At 35.3% G+C, this 19711-nt stretch overlaps 1 protein-coding gene across 6 annotated transcripts in view; it reads right to left on the bottom strand.

Annotated features, from left to right (window-relative positions):
* CCDC91 (coiled-coil domain containing 91) overlaps positions 1-19711 on the bottom strand; it is a 121564-nt gene that overhangs the window by 22801 nt on the left and 79052 nt on the right. For 3 of the 6 annotated variants that reach the window (XM_027702512.1, XM_027702514.1, XM_027702513.1), the window contains 2 exons: positions 9919-10033; positions 8406-8626 (listed from right to left, as the gene is read on the bottom strand). In XM_027702512.1, the coding sequence (XP_027558313.1) occupies positions 8430-8626; positions 9919-10033 (312 nt within the window). In that variant the 3' untranslated portion in view covers positions 8406-8429. The remainder of the gene's footprint in view (positions 1-8405; positions 8627-9918; positions 10034-19711) is intronic. The other 3 variants (XM_027702516.1, XM_027702517.1, XM_027702515.1) reach the window with 1 other exon arrangement.

The raw sequence follows: 19711 nt of genomic DNA, 5'->3' as shown, positions 1-19711 counted from the left end.
AAGTTACTCTTGCAGTAATTGTAATGATACACATTGGATTAAAAACACAATACACCCGAATCACAAGAGGAGCTTTGAAATAGGGTAGTATCCACTCATCTCGCTGCGGAACATTATAATTCATCCTGTTATTTTTTCCCTTTTTGGCTTTGATAGCACAATATTTTCTCAGTAATAACACCACTTGATTTCAGTTTCAACTGGAATCTCGCCTGACTAAAGAGTACAGGCATAATCTCAGCCTTTGTAGATTTATACACTGAGGCACAAGAGGATATATAAAACAGTTTTAACTTAAGTAAAGAATTTCAGACTCTGGCAGTTTTACTCTAAAGTAATTGCAAAAAACATACAATAGGTTATGTATGTAGTTTCAAGCAAATCGCTTTCCTCAGCATAAGTGATCACTCAAAGAGTTTGAAAATTATAATTTTGGTTATTTAACAATTTCCTTTGGATTTCAATGAACCTAAGTGGCAGAGAATTGTATTCTTTTCCCCTTTCCATTTTTTAAAGACAGAGTACTATAATTTCCAGGAAATTAAATATTCCCTTAAATGCATGATGTTTCACTATTGGAAAGTGGCAGAAAAGTGCCATAATACTCTCTAAAGAAAAATGTCTCATAGGATCGATCAATTGAAATACTATATCCCTCCATCAGGAACTCTCTTTAATTGTAATGTTTAGAAACAATAGTTTCAAATCTTATAGAGACTTAAAAGTTCAGGAAAAAAATGCCAGGCTCACTTCCACATCCCATGCAGTACTGCTTCAGTATTCCTTATCCACAGAGGAGAAAAGGAGAGCCAGGTGCTCCAACTCATCTTACACTACAACTTCCCATAAATCCCCTGCTTAATCCTTGGGATTTATACTGCTCTTTGAATTGGGTAAAGGAGCAGTGTGAAAATGCTCCTAAAGCCTCAATGTAAATGTTTCTTTAATCCTATTAAAGCCACAAAACAGGCCCAGCTGAAGGTGCAGGAAACTGAGCTGAGGAACTCTCAGTGACCCCATCACTACTGTCTCTCTTGGCACTGACCTGTTGGTCACAAGTTCATCCTGGGCATGGCACAGATGTTCTGATATCAGGAGGATTCAGGACATCAACACAGGGACCCCTACATCACATGCTGGATGTTGGTGTGTTCTGTAGTAACGTGAGGGTTTGCATTGGTAACCTAAAGCTGAATTCTTCAAATAGTTGATGCAGAAATAGAAGACAGGATTAAATGTTGTTAAATTCAACTTTGTTGCATGTCACAGAACTTTATGTTCACCAAACATGACACTGAATTCAGCCAAAAATGGTACAGCTTCATTGCTTTTCTTTTAAAGTCAGAAGAAGGGGAAAACATTGAAAGAAAAATACTCAAGGTGACACCACACTTTAAAAACTGGGAAACTGGTCTGTTAAAATGTGTTGGTGGTAACATTTAGGGTTTGGACTCTCATTAATGTGGCCCAAGGGAAAATATAAACACTCTTTCTGAAATTAAATCTTGAGTTTGCCCACCGCAGTCTTGTTTTCAGCTTCAGCTGCTGGCACGTCAGCCTGCAATTGAGGCCTTGCATCAAATGCCAAGCCAAACATTCAGGAACAAGAATGGTAATGACACCCTATTTTGTTTTAAGGCATATTAAAATATAACAAGTATTAAAAAAAAAATTAAAAAATCACTCATTCGAGATTAATAACTTAAAAGAAACTGATTTTCATAACCACTTGCACTTGTCTTCAAATAATAAACCTTCAGAGGAAAGCTGTGCTTGAAGTCTGAAATCAAGCACACTTGCAAAACAATGACACATATCAAAATTCTCATAATAACTGGCTTGCACTGAAGGGCATAAGCTTTACCTACAAGAGTTCACAACTACATTCTCTGGTGTTGATCCATGATTTTGCAAGTGACTTAAAACCAATGGATCAATACAGGAAAGTTACTAATCTGTAACACGAGTCTTTGCCAGGGGGATCCTTCCTATTCACAACTGTAAGATACACTAATATCAGAACCCTGCCACTGGAACATTTTCTATCAGCCTCTGTTCAAGTTCTCTCTCTTATTCCCACCTTCTTTTCCTAAATACACTGAATTCAAGGTGAGAGTTTTTCCCCCTCTCTCTCTCCTGAGTCTCTGGCAGTATCCCTCTAATCTCACCTTGCAGATGGATTGAGAGCATCAGATGAAATGGAAGATACACCCTCTGTCCCAGGTAAGGAATTGGATCTCTTGCTCAAGAAGGGAATGGTCAGTCCTGTCCATCATAACCCCAGGTTCTGTGATGTCTCATTACATAGGTACTACCCCCTATACAGGAAAAATTGCAGTCTGGATCTACAGGGATGGAGGGAGTATCTTATACAATCACTGCTCTAATACACTTGTCCCTGATGGAAACCAGGGTTGCAAATTAATCTGACTCTGAGAGTAGATTGTGGATCAGACCAGAGAGTAACAATAGCTGACCTGTCACAGGAGAAATGAAAGCTACCAGTTCAGCAAGGAGACAAAGGAAAGGGTGTCCCAGGAATTCTAACAGAACTTGTTCCACTACTAATGCATAGTGTTAACTTGAAGAATATGAGATATAACATAGTCTAGTCTGCCTACCCAAGAAACCAAATTCCAAGCTTTATCAGTAAAAGCAGCTCCTTAATATGAATAATAAAAGTGTGACAAAGTAGGCGTCAATTCATGGCCATATCTTTTGAAAACCTGAATATATAATAAAAAATGAACAGTCTAGTTAGTGTAGTACTTGGTGGGAACAGTTCTTTTCTGTTCAATCTGAGACATCAGCAGCTGTTTTAGAAGCCTTTCAAAGTACATTCATTTCACATTCACATGCAGTACATTTCTGAAAGACAGGTAAGGAGGCTTCTTCTTTTATTTCCATCATCACGCCCGTCAGTTGTGCAAATATATACTTTATTAGAAATAGTGGATAATTGTGCGAATTTTACTTATAAAAAAATAAATACTGGATGTGCCCAGCTAAAAAGTTTAGGCATACTTTATATAAATAAAGTAGAAGAATTAGTTTATAATCTAAATGTAATTATCACCTCAAGGATCTGAGCTCTTGGATTTAAAGCTACATTAGGAGTCAGATTTCAAGGGAGGAATTGGTTGAGTTGCAATGGTTACTGGCAGTAGCAGCAGATGTATCAAAAAAGTAGTTACCATCATGCACCTATAGAAGCACAGAGAGGAAAGCAAAGGTGCAGTCAACAACAGAAGGTCAAGGAATTCACAGCTAAATGGAGATACCTACATAACAAAAGTCTAGAAAGCAACCAATTTAATAATTTCAGGAAAGACAAAATATAGATAATCAATAGTTGAGCTCTATGTCAACTCTTAGCTGGATGGGAAGACAAAATGCTATGAAAAAATTGCTTAATATGCAACATACCACAATTACAATAATGAGAGTGAAGACCTGTGTATGGGTGAGATTTTTTTACGAAGATAATGTCACCTTTTTAAATAGAAAATTACAAATCAATAGCAAGAAAAAACCATGGAATTTTATCTGTCTCACAAGAGGGTCCAATAAACCTTTGTTATTTTCTATTAAACTGACATTTGAAGGTGTTTTCTGGTCATAACATTGTTTTCAAATTCCTTTTTACAATCATAGCCAGTTTCAGCCTCCAGACAGACATCTTATTTCTCTTCTACTGTACTAATCTTCCCTATTAATTTGATCTAGTTCTTCATACAAAAAGGGCTATAAATTACAAGGTCCTTATTAAGACTATATGACCTATATGCTAACTAAGGTGCTTATGCCAGTATTGTAAAAAAATAAAGTTTTCTTTCAACTGCAGCACTAAGACAAGTAAAGGGAGAACTTTTAGTCTGATTTTTTTTTAAAGACGAACTTCATTGACCATTTTCTGTGAGGATTTTGATGGATGAATAACAGAGCAACTATGTAGAGGTTCACATATCTTCTCATATGTTCATGAGTGAATTACAGACAGTTTCTCAGACAATTTGAACAACCCAAAGGAATTTCCTGCCTCTCCTTAACAAGGTGGATAAATCTAATTAAACTTGAACTTCATGCACTCTTTTGCAGTCTTTACCTTAAATAACTGAATATAAGATACTAGTTTTCATCACAAAATCCTCTCTTAGAATATTAAAAAATTAAGAACCTGCAAAGAAAAGACTTCACATATTAGGAAAAAAACCTACACAGATAACAAGGGTTAGTAGCAATTGAAACATAGATCACCTTCCACAGTCTATACTGGTAAAGGTGCTTTTGAGATAGATGTTATGGGCTTTGCAGCTCATCTACAAAATCAAAGGTAAACAAAGAAAGTTCTAAAACTGCATTCATGACAAATCAAATCTGGATGACTATATTTAATTATGAAATGTAATATGTGGCACTTAAAAAAAACTGAACTGAGATTTTGTACCATAACCAAACTGAAAAGACAGTGTATCAGTTAGAAACCTACTCCAAAGGGAAATTAAAGGTCTAGTTGTTTGGCTTCAGACAAAACAAACATACAAAATACACAAATACACTCCATAAATCCAGTAGAATATTAAAAATAACCCTGATAAACAAGGATAGCCATGGGGAAAATTAGCAGTGTTAATCTGATTCACTCATAGGTATTTTCTGCTGTCTTGATCACTTTGATCAATTGATTGCTATTTTTCTTCCCCTAAAAAGCATTGTTTCTACAATACACCTGTGCACAGAATGAAATGCACAATTTCCTCTCCAAATGGTAAATACCTATTTCTTTCCAGAATAATCCCACTGAAACTGGGAAAATGTATGACTTGCCCTTACCCAAGATGAGCTGACCTTATATAGAGGTGTTTTATCAGGATAAACTAGTATTTTCCAAATATTCCAAGTCTTTTAGAGAAAAGAACAAAAATAATTCTGGTTCCACAGAGGGAGGGACCTCCCACACATCCTGTTGGCTGGACAAAGCTGCACAGAAAGCACCTGGTCAGGGAAGCAGGAAATGGGCCTGGAATTGCAGTTCACAAAAATACCTGTACTATTACCAAAATAAAGGAGTAATTTCTCTATGCAGACTCAGAAGAGAAAAACTTGGCTTTTTCTTCACTTTGCTGTAAGACAGACACAGCTTATACCAGCTTGCCAGTATAAGCTGGTATATATATATATATAAATACTGTTGTTGAAATAGTCCTTAGTTTCCACAATATCAGAAAAAAAAAATGATCTATTACGTACTGAACCCCAAAAACATGACTCTTTAGCTTTTGCAACTCTGAAGTGTGCACTTACAGTTTGGTAAACATAGTCAGAGAAATGCAATGTTTAGTTGTGTTTTCTTCTAAAGGTTATGAGGCACAGCTGCACAAATCATATGGGAACACACAGTAGCACAGTGAGTTTCATTGTGATGGTGACATCTTCTGCTCCCAGTTTCTGCCCCTTAAATCAGGATGGGAGGGCATTTATGACAAGTGTCTGACTTTCAGGGAAGCAGGGGCTGCAAAAACAAGTCTGTCATTCAAATGTTTACTCAAGTCCTCACGTGTGAGCTTTCCCTGGTGGGTCAAAATACGCCCTTTAAAGCCAATGAAAGCTGTTTACAATGAGCAGACAAAACGTGACCGCTTAATATACTTAGTTTTGCTGTCAGAAAACAAGCAGCACATTTTCCTGAGGGAATATGAATGTCAATGTAAATAGGAAAAATTAAAATTTTCTTGCTGGCTGGCTATGTTGGTTCAGAAACTCCAATGCTTAATCTAAGTATTTATCTCATGGAGTGAATCTTTGTAGTTTAGAAAATTTCTTTAAATAACCTATTCAGCACAACATTTATTTGGTAGGAAACTCTCACGACTTACTTTGTTCTATGTATGTCACCTTCAATAATTAATTTTTTTCTCTGCACAGCTAATTAAATTAAAAATTAAAACGTAGATAAATAATAGGCACAATAACATTAGACCACTACATTTTTGTCTGCTATAAATATTCAAACTAGAACATACTGAATGACTATTTTTTTAAGCATTGAATTGCAATGAAGAGGCTGTAAATTACTAAACTATGAGATTTAGAAACAACTTCCAATCTGTAGCACAGAAAATGGAACACTGGAATTGGACAACAGAATACTTTTGTAGACCTCCATACCACAAAGCTTCCTAACATTTGTGTGATTTTAAGAATTAACAGTGCTTAGTTTTTAAAAAAAGGCAAACAACATTTGCAGATTATGTACAAGAAGTCTGAACACTGTTCAAGTATGAAAAAAACACATGAAGTTGAGTAAAGAATTTCCTGATCTTTCTAACAGCAAATAATTGGAAACAGATCTTAGTTTGAAGTACAGTAGTGACCAATTAATTACTTTGATCATTAGAATTTTTATAAAACACCTGGATACATAAAATTCAGGCAGGACTCTCTGGGTGACTGTGATATACACACATACACTTGCTTAAATCAGTATTACACAGCTTTCAATATTTTCAGACTTTCTGAATTATTGAAAAACTGTTTTTATGAAATTTGGACTTTTTTTTTTTTGCATTCTATCTGTAAATAATATTAAAAAATCATCCCTGCCAGTCATATAAAATAGAGGAAACAGTTTTAACAAAACAAAACTATCAACCCTTGAAAAAACCCAGAGCTGTTCCACCTAAGAAGAGGGAACACCTTCACAAACATTCAGCATAAAACCAAACACTAGGACAGTCTTACTCTAGTTCAGTTTCTATGCTTCATAAAGGTGGCTGTTACAAAATAAAAATGAAATAATAAAGAATTAAATTCCTGACTGAAATTTCCTTCACATCTTAGATACCCAGATTCTTAGGATGTTACCTGTGGCAACATAAAAATACCATTTTTCTAGGGTCAAATTCTTCACATAATATAGAATGGAGAAAACAAACTTAAGACTGTGGTACATAACTTGAATTGTTGCCAATACAGTGCTGTATATCTGTAAAAACTTAGGATTATATTTGAAGTATGAAATGGCATAATGACAATGTATGGCCCATCTTTCATTTATTGTTTAAAAACACCTGTTTCTATCCCAGTTTATTGGGGTTTTTTTAGCTTGCAGTGTTCTTTATTTGAAGGTGAAAACAAGTGCCAGCTAATTCTCTGCCAGCTTAAGTGACTTTTTTGGTTTCAATACAGAGGAAGGTAGGTTTGTCCTTGTCATCATTTTAGCATGATGATATTCCTGTTTTTTGTTAAGTAACTTTCTACTAATTCAAATAATCCCCTGCATTTGTTCATTTTCTTCACTAAGGGACTGTTAAGCTCTATATACGTCACTGATGTGCTGGTTTCATGGTTGGTAGGTCTCAACACTTTTGGAACTGCAACAGGAATTTTCTATGGTTTACTTTACGTTATGTTGACACAAATGATTTCTACAAATAGTCATCGAATCAATCTGTTTTTAAAAAGACTCATTCACAATCAATTCTTTCCAACTCAAAGCAAATATTGATATTATTTATTTTTTATTATTTACAATATCACGTTGGACTACATTTATAATGCACTGCAGATCTTGTGGGATTGCCAGATCCAACTTCTATAAAATGTTATGGAAATTCTTCCAGGACTCCAAGCACAAATACAGCTGTAAATACTCATTAATATTTTAAAATATTTGTAGCAAAACTCTAACTGCCAAAACCACAACTGGATTTCTTAAACTGATATCACAACTATTTTATAATAGTATTTGTATGTTAATTTTTTTGTATTAATTATATAACACTTACTAAAAAAAAAGCTTTAAGTAAATAAATTGCTAAGCAATTACAAGCTACTTTGATATATTGATGAAATGTCATTTGTACTATTAGAAAACAAGGTGGATAAGAATCAGTTGATGGCCCCTTTTCTGAAGCACTTAACCACTGCTAACCAGGTACAAACATTGGTGTGCCCATGTCCTGTGGTTTGAAGGATTCTACAAACTGATTTTCAAAACAGTGATGAAAAGTACAGAGGGTGTGTTACCTTTGCAAGTTTATAACTGGGATGCCCCCATCACTCAGAGGACAACAAAGGTCACCGAATCTCAGAGAAGAAAACAAGGCATTTACCCTGAGTTCTTTCTAGGAATTCCTTCCATAAGCTGCTACATTTTAGCATAGTCCATAAACTATATTTGTTACTCTTACAGGTACGTGGGCTTTGACCAAGGTCCATTTCCTCTGCCTGTTATTTAATCACATAAAAGTTATTATGCTGAATGATTTGAAGTTAAACACATCTTTCACTCCCAAATACAGGCAGTCTTTCTAAATCCTATGCCAGAAAAATCTAGCTGTCCTTATAGATGATTTTTTTTTTTTAAATGAGTGGATATGTGTCAATATGAGAAAAAAACTGACTGCAAGGCTTTGGTATACAAGAACTCAAGGAAATGAATGGAATTTATGCTCCTGCTGGATAAACCAAAGAGGATTTCGTTTTTTTGAAGGTGATATTTTCATTGTTTCAACGCTTTGTGAAAACTTCCCACACACACAAGGGCAGGACAGGTAAAACAGCAGCCAGGCAATGACATAATGGCAACGAGCTCCAACTCTGGGCATTCTGGCAAAATTCCATTTTTGGAAATCCAAGAGATTAAGGAGAGATGAGCTGCTATTGAAGTATGTGCAGGAAATGACTGTCAATTCAACATGGTGTGATGTGTCAGCAGTGAGGAGCCTGCAGTAGATGGCCTGGATGGTCTGCTCTAGAGGTCCTACTGACCTCTAGAATTTATTTATGACCCAAGTTATTTTAATAGTAGACCTACTCTCACCTTCCTCACAGCTTATCCTTTGTCAATAGCTGACTTCAGCTACACTCAAACATCCTTATGGATCATGTTGTGCACTGGATTCTGTTTAAATGCCTTTGCAAATAAAACAAATCCTGCTAAAAGGAAATGTCTCCACACAGAATTACGGAAGGAACTCACCCAACAGTAAGGTTAACAAGCAGCAGAGTGAAACTTCTGAAGGTAAATCCTATTTACCATAATACTACTCAACCCATAAAATCAGGGAATACAGAGGCAGTGGCCAAATGCATTATTTCTACTTCCTTCTCAGGACGACATTACCAATTAAATTCAAGTTGAGTGATTTTATTTATTGAGAATACTGAAATTGTACCTCGGGCTGCTACTGTTGTTTGAAAAAAAGGTTTTTAAAAATTATTTTCTGTTTATGTTTTTATAAAGAGCTTCAAAGGGGAGAAATGTGTTATATTTTTCTCCTCCTACTGAACACAAAACAAAGTTCTTTGAGTTACATTTTACTGTTTATACACAAGCATTAAACCACCACTATATAGCATTAACAGAACAATTGAAACCAACTTTCAGAACATTACAAGATTTCATAACAAGACCAATGCACTGGCTATAAATCATTCTCAACAGAATACCAGTACATTTTCAGGCTGTATATACCCTTATGATGTGGGTTGAGAGGAAAAGTTAATGACTTTTTTGTGCATGCAAACTGCACAATAAAGGTCATTTGTTAACATAAAATAGCATCTGTTAGTTATACTGAAATGTTTTCAATGAACTGAACTCAGATCACAATTTGAATCTGACAGACTGTGTTTTTGCCCCCATCTTTATGTTACTGTAATAAGAAATGCTGTAAACTTTAACCAAAATAATAATTTCTCCTTTTTGGCTTGGATGAATTTAAAGGTCTATAAATTTATATATGAAAAGAAATATATCATAATAACAAATTGTTGGAAAAAAAATGGGTGAAAGATCTGAAAATCTAACTCCTGATTCTGTTTTCTTGTGCATTTTAAGACACATTTCAGGATTAATAAACTTTACCAATTTCTCACTGCATGAAGTGAAACCCATTAGCCACTGGTAACTCACCCTTCTCTGTTCTTTAATATATTCCATCAGTTCCTCTCTTGTCCTTTTCACTGCTTCTTCAATAGCCTTTTCACTTCGTTTCTGTTCCTCCATTAATGCTTCCTTGACAATTTCCTTTTTAAAAGAAAAACATGTAACTGTAAATATAACAAGTCTTTCACAAATGTAATATGGGTCATCTCTTTTCTTCCTACTAAAATTATTAGTGGAGGTGTCCCCTCTCCTTCCTCAACAATAGTCATCCTAAATATATGCAGAATCTTTAAAAAAAAAATTACATATTCAGTATTTTAAATACCGAAGGGCAAAATAAGAGAGGAAAAAAGAGAGAAATAATAATTTTAAAGCTGTATTAATAGATACAAATGCCTCTGACACACCGACAGGCCTGGGGCATCGACCACCTCTCTGGGAGCCTGTTCCAGTGTCTGACCACCCTCTCACAAAGAAATGCTTCATAATGCTCAGCCTGAACATCCCCTGCTGCAGCTTTGAAACGTTCCCACACCACCAAAGTTTGTTTCAAAACTATCACCAGGAAGTTTGTGTCCAAGCTTTGGGAATTGCCAGGGACATTCTGTACACAGCAGTAAAACAACAACAGAGGATACCCACCCAGTCCTGCCTCTAAATTAGCATTACTCTACATCAAAAGCATCACAGTAGAGAAAACCAGGAGCCACTTCTTAAAACATCTCTATCACCTGCAGCACAACTTATCTGGTTATCAGCTCAGGAAACAAATTCCTGCTCTAAAGTCACTGCCCCAAAAACTTAAGCCCCAGGTTCCCAAAGCCACTCATGAAATAGGGAATAACATTATTGAGCCAAAGTGTTCTGCTTCCAAGATTCGGGAGAACAAAGTGACAAACTGAGATTCCTATAAATCCTGAAAATCTAACGTTCTCAGAAACTATAAACATCCAGTAAAAATAACCAGACAGCATTAAATGATTTGTCAGGGAGATTCCTGAGACAGGGAGATGGAGAGTGTCTCAGAAATCAGGCAGTGGCCTTGGCAATTCCTATGCTTTTGTCCTAGATATCCAAAATTGGAAGTAGCAGAAGCACAAGAGGTGCACCTGCAGAATTAAGGAGGAAATGAAGGAAAACCCCCAATGGTTAAAAAAAAAAAGAACACAACAGGACTTCTAGTGTATTTATTCACACACCTTTATTTTTTTAAAATCAAAACTTGCCAAAATGAGAGGTAAATATACATGGATTCCTTATTATTTTTCACTGATTAGACATAACACTGTTACCCATAGGTCTGTTTATAGGTTTGCTTGACTGCAGAGTAATACAGACATTTTATGACACATGTTTACAACTTGGATTTGTGGGAGGGGGGGAAGGTTGGCCGGAGAACAGGTGGAATTTTAAGGTTTTGGAAGTAGAAGATATTTAGGAAGTTACATAATTCATCTCTACATTTAAGATCAGAATTTTACAATATGCTATTCATGTACCAGATGAAGAATATCACCACTGAATTGTATAAAACTCCATTTTTAAAAGGAGTCTCTTCAGTGGAAGCCTTTCAACTGAAAAAGAAAGCTCTTTTTCTTACCTTTAGCTGTTTGCTCCTTTTCAGCCAAAATGGAATAGTTTCTGCAAAACTACACTTTTGCTATTTTTATAACAGAAGTAGCCTAAAATCCCAAATTTAAAATGTGAAACTATGTAGTCCCCACTGTTCTGGAATTCAGCACATATGAAAACCATAGTTGTGAAAGGTGATTATAATTTTTTTCTATTTTAATTCAGTTTACCAAATAAAAATCCCTAGAAAAAGGTTTCTTTCACTACAGAACTCTGGCAAGACTAACAAAAAAAGTACAGAAAGCTACATATTACAGAAATATGCTGTTCTTGTAATTATATTCTCATGCCAGTTTAATTTGTCAAAATGTCCTAAAATACTGTCTTGTATTAGAACGTAAAAAAATTCCATCATGTATCCCATTAAAGTCTTCAAAGCACATTAAAGAACTGATAAGGTGCTGTATCTTAATATATAGGAAATTTTACATCACTAAAATACTTACAATCAATTAAAGTATCCTTGATATGATAAAAAAGGTATCCTTAATATGATACTGGAAACACTTTATTGTCCAAATAGATATTTGGACTATAAAATCCAAATAAAATTAAGACCAGTATTAATACTCTGACAAACACACAGCTACAGATAACAGTGAAAGCAAAGTTGTATAACACCCTGTGGAGGCAATGAGCAAGGCATATCAGAATTATGTTAATTTTTACTTATTTATAAATAATTTACATTATTTACTTCTAGAGTAAGAAGTCGATAAAAAAATCTTATTTTCTAATATCATATATCTTTACTTGTTTTACCATTAATAAAACATTACTGATTACTTTTATAGTGTTAAATAAAGAAGCTGCCTTAACTTTCTGCCCTCTTTGAAAACAGGAGTGATGCTTCCCAATTTCCCAGGGCAGGGATTGTCCCCCTGTGCTGGGCACTGGTGAGGCCACCCCCCCACACCCTGGTTTTTCTAGTATTTGATCAGAGGTTGGAGTACTAAATTATAGTCACAAAGTTAGCTGCTTCACATGACTCTGTATATACGTGCTTGACATGACACCAGTTAGAAGATTAGAATACCTAATAAAAAATAAAATACTCAAGATGTGTAGATGTGGCACACGTAGGGTCATGGTTTAGTGGTGGACTTGGCACGTGGTGGATCTTAAGGGATCATGGTTTAGTGGTGGATCTTCAGGGTTTTTTCTGTAGGGAGAGGTACAATTTCGGAAGAATTTGTGACGGAAAGCTAGAACTCGATTTTGTTTAGGAAGACTATAAAATGCCTTCTCAAATGGGTTAGATTTTTTTTTTTCCTTCCTTTTGCATTTCAGGGAGAAGCTATGAGCAAGCTATCTCCCTGGTATGCAGAGAGGTAAAATGTTTGCAGACATGTACAAGACCTCCTCGGGCCAGAGAGGGTGGGGGAGGAGAGAGAGAAGATACAAAAAGCCTTGGAGAAGTCGGGGCCTTGCCTTTTTCCCCTGGTGTGCAGGGCAGCATTGTTAAAAAGTGGTCCTTCCATCTGAAATAAACCTTTTTTTTTATTCCTTCCACTGCCTTGGCATTCTTGGGAAGAATACCTGCATATGTTATACCTTACATTTCCAACCTAAACGACTCGACGATTCATCTACCACATTCCAGTTAACCAAAATAAATACTGATATATCTTCCAAATATATAAACATCTCACTGTTTCAGATACTGATTACCTATATTTACCACCTGAAAATCATCCCAGCAGTTGCTGTCAACAGACAGATCATGTAGCCATCAGACTGGACACTCTCACAGGGCTGCAGAAAAAGACTGGTTCTTTAGTGGGCTTCATCCCAACACTTGTATTTATTTCCCAGCCTGCTGGTAATTCTCCACAACACTTTTCTTTTTGGTGATTAAACTTCCCTAACCATACCCTAGGATGAATCATGTGGATCTATTTCTCTGTGATTTGAATGTCTGTTTCTCATCTGAATATAAACGTTATCCTGCTTGCTAAATTCAGGTACTTCTGACCCTAATCAGTGATATCAGTTTTTCCTTCTGTGAGAAGAACCCTCACTCCTTCTTCTATATAATATTTCACAAAGGACTCTTCTCTAAGTACTCAAAGTCGCTGTCTTTGCTCTATTTCTGTCATTAAATATCAACTATATAAAGGTATTTAAACTTGGATATTACCTATTACTACTGTTCAACAAAGTCTTAACTGCATGTACACCTGCCAGCATGTGCTTACTTTTACTTCAACTCTTTCTTTGCTCTTTCCTATTATGTTGTATTTACCTTTAGATTTTATCCTAAAAGATTTCAGTTGCAAAGGTAAAAATTGGCCCTTATTTCATCTTTAACTAAAGAGGGTGCAGCATTATTTGAGGCTGTTAGTGAGAGCCAAGGAAATGGGAAAACCCAGTTTCCCGTAAGAAGGTGGGGAAGAGCACTCCACAAACTGCAATTCCTTCCCCCCCACACCCTGGTTTTTTTAGTATTTGATCAGAGGTTGGAGTACTAAATTATAGTCACAAAGTTAGCTGCTTTACACAACCCTGTATATATGTGCTTGACATGACACCAGTTAGAAGATTAGAATACCTAATAAAAAATAAAATACTCAAGTATTTTTTCAAGTACTCAATTGATAAATCATATTCAACCATATATTAGGAATGACAACCACACAATCACAATAAATAAATCTGCAGGAAGACAGAAAGAAAAAAACACTATTGTATATGCCAGAGAACTCCAGTCAGTATTTAAAAATAAAGCAAGCCATATGTTGGTTTGCAATTTATAGGAAAATTCTTTTGTTTCCACACAAGGATCAGGTGGCAGTACTAAATTTTATCTAGGAAATGCAGCCACAGACTGCAATGTTTGTGGTTTTTCAGAAAATAGTAACCCTCAAATTATAACGTCTGTGGTTATAACTACTACAATCTACTTCTGAAGTCAGACATGGTTAAAGTCTGCATGCAGTGAACTATTCTTCTTCCAGACTTTGCAAGCATATTAAAAAATAAACTCATCTAATGGCAGGGATCTCCTTCCACTCAGTGCTGCTAAGTTGTGCCATTCCTCACACGCTCAAGATTACACAACATTTTTGTTTAAAGTGTCTCCATAAACACTGGCCACACCAATGTTTCTGCAAGAAGGCGGAAAAACCAAGAAGAAAGTGAAACTGAAAATAATGGCTGGCTGTCCTCTGGAGGGAAATGTAAGCAAACATTCCCACTGAAAGGTGAACAACATGTAAAGGCAGTAGAAATTGGAGATGTCCTTTGAAGAGCAAGTTCTTCTCCAGCACATCATTTGATTATCAAGTGACTATTTGGGTAGGAATCAAGATATAGAGAAAAAACCCAACAACTTCTTGTATGAATCCACCAGATATTGGACATAAAGAGCAATATTACAATAGTCCAAGACTGTTGCTGAAAAAATACCTTTTCTTCTTCTGAAGATTAACACTCTCCCACTCCATCAAAATACTACGAAGTCTAAAAAAGTTGTTCCTGGAATTACATTACCAAATATGTAATTTTTCTGGGTATTTCAGAAACAGAATAAATGGAGTATTTCAAACTCTGACTCCTCCATCAGTTTCTACAACCCTTGTAAAAGATGGAACAAATAACAAATGGACAAAGAGAGACTGATAAACTATTTTGTATTCACTTAACTGGCAATGCCCTCAAAGCTCTGTATTTCATAGATGCAAAGGGAAGGAAATGAAATTAATACTGTATGTCCCATGGAAATCCTCCCAAGTCAAAAAGCATCACAGAAGAAGGGCAAACAATGCCAATATCACGAATGTTTCATAAGTAAAAGCTGGTTTTCTGGTAACAAATACTATAAATAGAGTGACTAATGATGAGAAAGAGACAACAGCAAACCCTGAAGCAGAGACAAAAAGCAGTTTATAGTCTATTTCACAACGAAACAGTGATGGAGTAAAGGGATGAAAGTTATAACTATAATTATGGCAGTATTTTGAAAGGAAAACCTATAGTTAGGACGAAAAAAAAGATGCATTAATAAAAATATAGGAAAAGTGGGAGCTTGGATGAAAATTGTACCTATGTTCTTAGATATGATATGTCATCTCCAACACTTTTGATGCTTAAATACCCAGCACCCTGTAAACAATTATATTTACAATTAGATCTGAAACAAAACTACTGCGCACAACAAACAAAAAATTTAAGACAAATAAGCAGATACACAATATGAAATTAATTCATAGATTTCAAAATCAGGAAAGGTGCATGAACTTGCAAGCCATGTCCTTTATTTTTTTAAGACAATGAGTCTGTGAGGGCAATAAACAAAATTCCATAGTTTTGACACCTAAAAAATGATATGATCTGCAAAAGTAGTTTTATTGGAAAATAAAAAGTCAAGACAAATGTATAGTCCCCATATATTTTATTTTTTCCCTTATACTATCCACCAAAATATTCCATATATACTTACTGATTTGATGCAGGAAAAAAAAGAGAAGTGTTTTTTACACATTATAGGGCTAAGAAAGGGCCATTCTGCAGCTAATAAATCTGACTGAAAGCTGGAGTGGGAAATAACTTTGTAGAAAAACTCTTCTACTTATTAGTTCTTACAACCTTCTCAACCTCTCTCAATGAGGGAAAATATTTAGACAAACAATAATTTTCAAGAAAAATTTGACAGTTCATTTCAGCACTAGCAGAAAAGAAACAAACCCCAGTTCTTTAGGTACAACAACGGCTTCGTGTTTTCACTTACACATCTTTTATTCCCTTCCATATGACTGGGTGTGGAAATCCTTAAAAAACCTTCAATACAATTGATTCAGGCTTGCCAAAACTATCAAGAGAAGCACTCCCTCAAGCAGATGAGCATAAGAACCAAAAAGGTTTTAATAACATAGCAGGTAAGGAGCCATTCATTCTTTAAGGTTAAGCACCAGGTGTTCTGGACATTTTGCTTTTACCTTCTAAGCAATGGCATATACTGGTATTCATAAATTCATAAAAAACATTAAACATGCTTTAAAGAACAAATTTTTTTCAACTATCTGTGCGTTTACCATTAAAATTTTGTTAATACATTCCAAGTTCACAGATTCCAAATTTATTGTTCTGCTGAGAACACCACGACCTGAACCTTCAGAGGCGCAAACACATTCAATTGTCTTTAACGCTCAGAGATTTACTCAGGACACACTTTGGGAAGTTCACTTCTTTTTTTTTTTTTTCTCTCCTTTTTTTTCATAAGCCCTTTAGTTAACTTTTCTTGCAGAAATATTTTTTCCTTGTATATCTCAGTATATCTCAGCTGTGGCTTGGCTGGATGTAACACCGCAGCCTCAGTTTTCCTGAAGTACTTTCCCATTGGTAAGATCATTTTGCCTCAGTGCTTTTGCTCATGTCCAAGAGGAAGCAGAGTTTATGTTAGTTCTTTTAATAAATTAAAGGCTCTTTTTTTTTTTTTCCCCTAAATATCTGCAGCCTTCAGAACACTTGAGTCTCTAATGGATCTGCTGTGTGGATTATGGCAATGATGAACTCGGGCTCTTTTCCCCTTGAGAATTAGGGTAAACTACACTAGATTATCTACAGTATTTTAAATTTAAGCCTTCAGGAAATGACAAAGGTGATTCTTTGCTTCAATTGCCTTAGCAGAATTATTAATTTCAAGCTATGAGATAGACTTAAAATTTCCAGGGCTCACCCTGCAGCTGCCAGCTTTCATTTTACTTTTAATGAACTTGTTTTAAAACAAATATAGTGGTGCTTTAGCTTCTTTTGTTAATTCTCTCCCCCACCACCATCAATTTTGCCTCCTTTATGTAACTGAGTATTTAGCTTTGTAAAATGATAAGAACTGCCATGCAGAGAGCTCTGTGCATTACAGCTATGGGAGGTACAGCTACTCTGCACTGCCCACAAATTATAAATACAATATAGCATCCTTCTACTCTATTCAAAATTGTATGGATCTCATCTTCCTGTATCCCCAAAGAATTTTTGGATTTTAGTTTTTTCTGAAGAGTAAAAATGAACGTAAAGTAGATGACAATAGAGAGCATTGTCCATTGTTTTTTCACTGAAGTTTATTAGTTGCACCCCAGGAGCTTCCCTGCAATTTTGAATTCTGTGGGGAAATGCTTCTGCCTCAGCCAAACTACCTTTTATACTTTTTCCTTATCTAGAGGATATCCACTGTTTATTCAAATAAGTGTTCTAGAAAAAAACCATCCTATTGGAAGAATTTCCCCAGGTATTCCTCTCAACACTGACAACTATCAGACACATTAAACTCTCTTTGCAGGGAAGTTGCCACTGTAAAAAACACAATACATTGCATGGAAAACAAACAACTGGAGACATTCCAGGCTACATCTGCCCTGCTGAATAGATGAGTTCCTAATCTGCAATGAGTTTCCAATGTGTTGGAAAAGGATAGTGAGGTTCCTGTGCAAAAGAACATTACCTTTAATCAAAAGACTACTCATTTCTATCAAGGAGAGCTTATTCTTCCTGATTTAAAACGCAAGCCCACCCTTCCCAAACCTAAGAATACTCTTCTAAATTAAAAAAAAAAAACAACCACCAAATAACTCTTTAATAAAAGCACAAAGCAACTGAATAGCACGTGCATAAAACCTGAAGATGCTGCCAGTCTCAGGGAAAAGGAAAGTAATCTGGACTTTTAATACCTTCCAGCCTCAAGAGAGTGCTCTAAAAAAATTTTGCCATTTCCCTGGCGATGTAAAATATCTCATTTATCCCTTCAGACCTGAAAGGCTTCAAAAATAATACCTTCACCTTAATTAAAAATCCTATGTCTCTACGTAAAGACCCCAAGTCACTGGAGCAGTCAAAGTTTTCATGAGAACAAATGCAATATTCATGTTACTCTAATCCTTTAATTTCTTAAAGAAAAAAAAAAGAAGGGGATATGTCAAGGTTGTTCCATCAAGTTGAAATGGAACTGTTCTTGATGTTCCATCAAGAACAAGTATGTCTTAGTTCCTACTTTCACTGTAAATTTATCTTTATTCTGCTTTTTCATATTTGGTAAAACAAAATATTTGATATTCATCATGATTTAGTTATTAAACTGTCTCCGAGTCCCCAGAATTTTCTCTGGCAATGTTCAATTAAGAAAATAAATCTTGCATGGAGGTAGCATCTCCTTATCTGCAGACTTGACCTCCATCTGACTAAGGACAAACATTTCTTCTAGGACAACATTTTGTCAAGCATGAATATCTAACAAGCAGAAGCAATCTGCATAAACTTCCAGATTTGCATCCACTATTGTTCTCCTTCCTGGCCACTCTGCAAAAAAAAAAGTCTAAAAAAAAATACCTGTATCATCCCTGCATGGTAGATTCATCTTTTCTTCTTTAAAACACATTATTTAGAAGACGAAAGGAAATTTCATTACCTGATTCAGCACAAGTGTGATCTTGAAAGATTTATTGCCCTTATGCTAAAATTGCCTGACCTAAGAAATGTTACCTACCATATTTAATGTGTTTTTTTTTCTCCTTTTGCTTTCTCATACATAACCATATAACTTCCAGTGACTGTGTTTAAAAACTGGCAAAAAACCCCCAAATATTGTATTTTATAAAGAAAATTAGTGGATAGTAAATTACTTCTTCAAAACAAAGAATCAGAACTCCTAATCACGTTTTTCTGGTCTAGGAAGTAAAGGAGAAGCCAACAGATTAATTCCATTATAACACAGATTTTTATTTTCCCTTGTGTTCATAATTTAAATGTTTTGCAGATACACAATGGTGCTGTAGTTTTTAAAATATGTCTTTTATCAACTCTTGCCCCATGCATATGACACTGCCTTTTTCTTTAATGGGTTTGCACCTCAAAGAAAATAATAAAATGTTGAATGTTTTCAATTTTTTCCACTAATTATTCCTAGAGTTAATTATGGGCACTGTGACTGAAAGCCATCCTGTTTGCAGAAGGCTACACTGACCCTTGGTGATCTTTCAATGTCACAGACTTACAGTATTAGCAATGGAAAAGTCTTTAATAATAGGCTTAATTTCTTTGGTTTAGTTCAAATCAGTAAAGCAAACCTCTTCAGATTAATTTACAGCAAACTAAAATTTTAATTCTATGACAAGTACTCGTGTGATACAAGACAGAGAAGTCAACATAAAAATATCTTTTCTTTCTCACACAGATTATTTCCTCTGGTGATAAACT

The sequence above is a fragment of the Neopelma chrysocephalum genome, unplaced genomic scaffold (assembly GCF_003984885.1).
Source record: "Neopelma chrysocephalum unplaced genomic scaffold, ASM398488v2 Primary Assembly neopelma1_188, whole genome shotgun sequence".
In the NCBI taxonomy this organism is placed as follows: Eukaryota; Metazoa; Chordata; class Aves; order Passeriformes; family Pipridae; genus Neopelma; species Neopelma chrysocephalum.
This window is presented reverse-complemented; position numbering and strand designations above follow the sequence as displayed.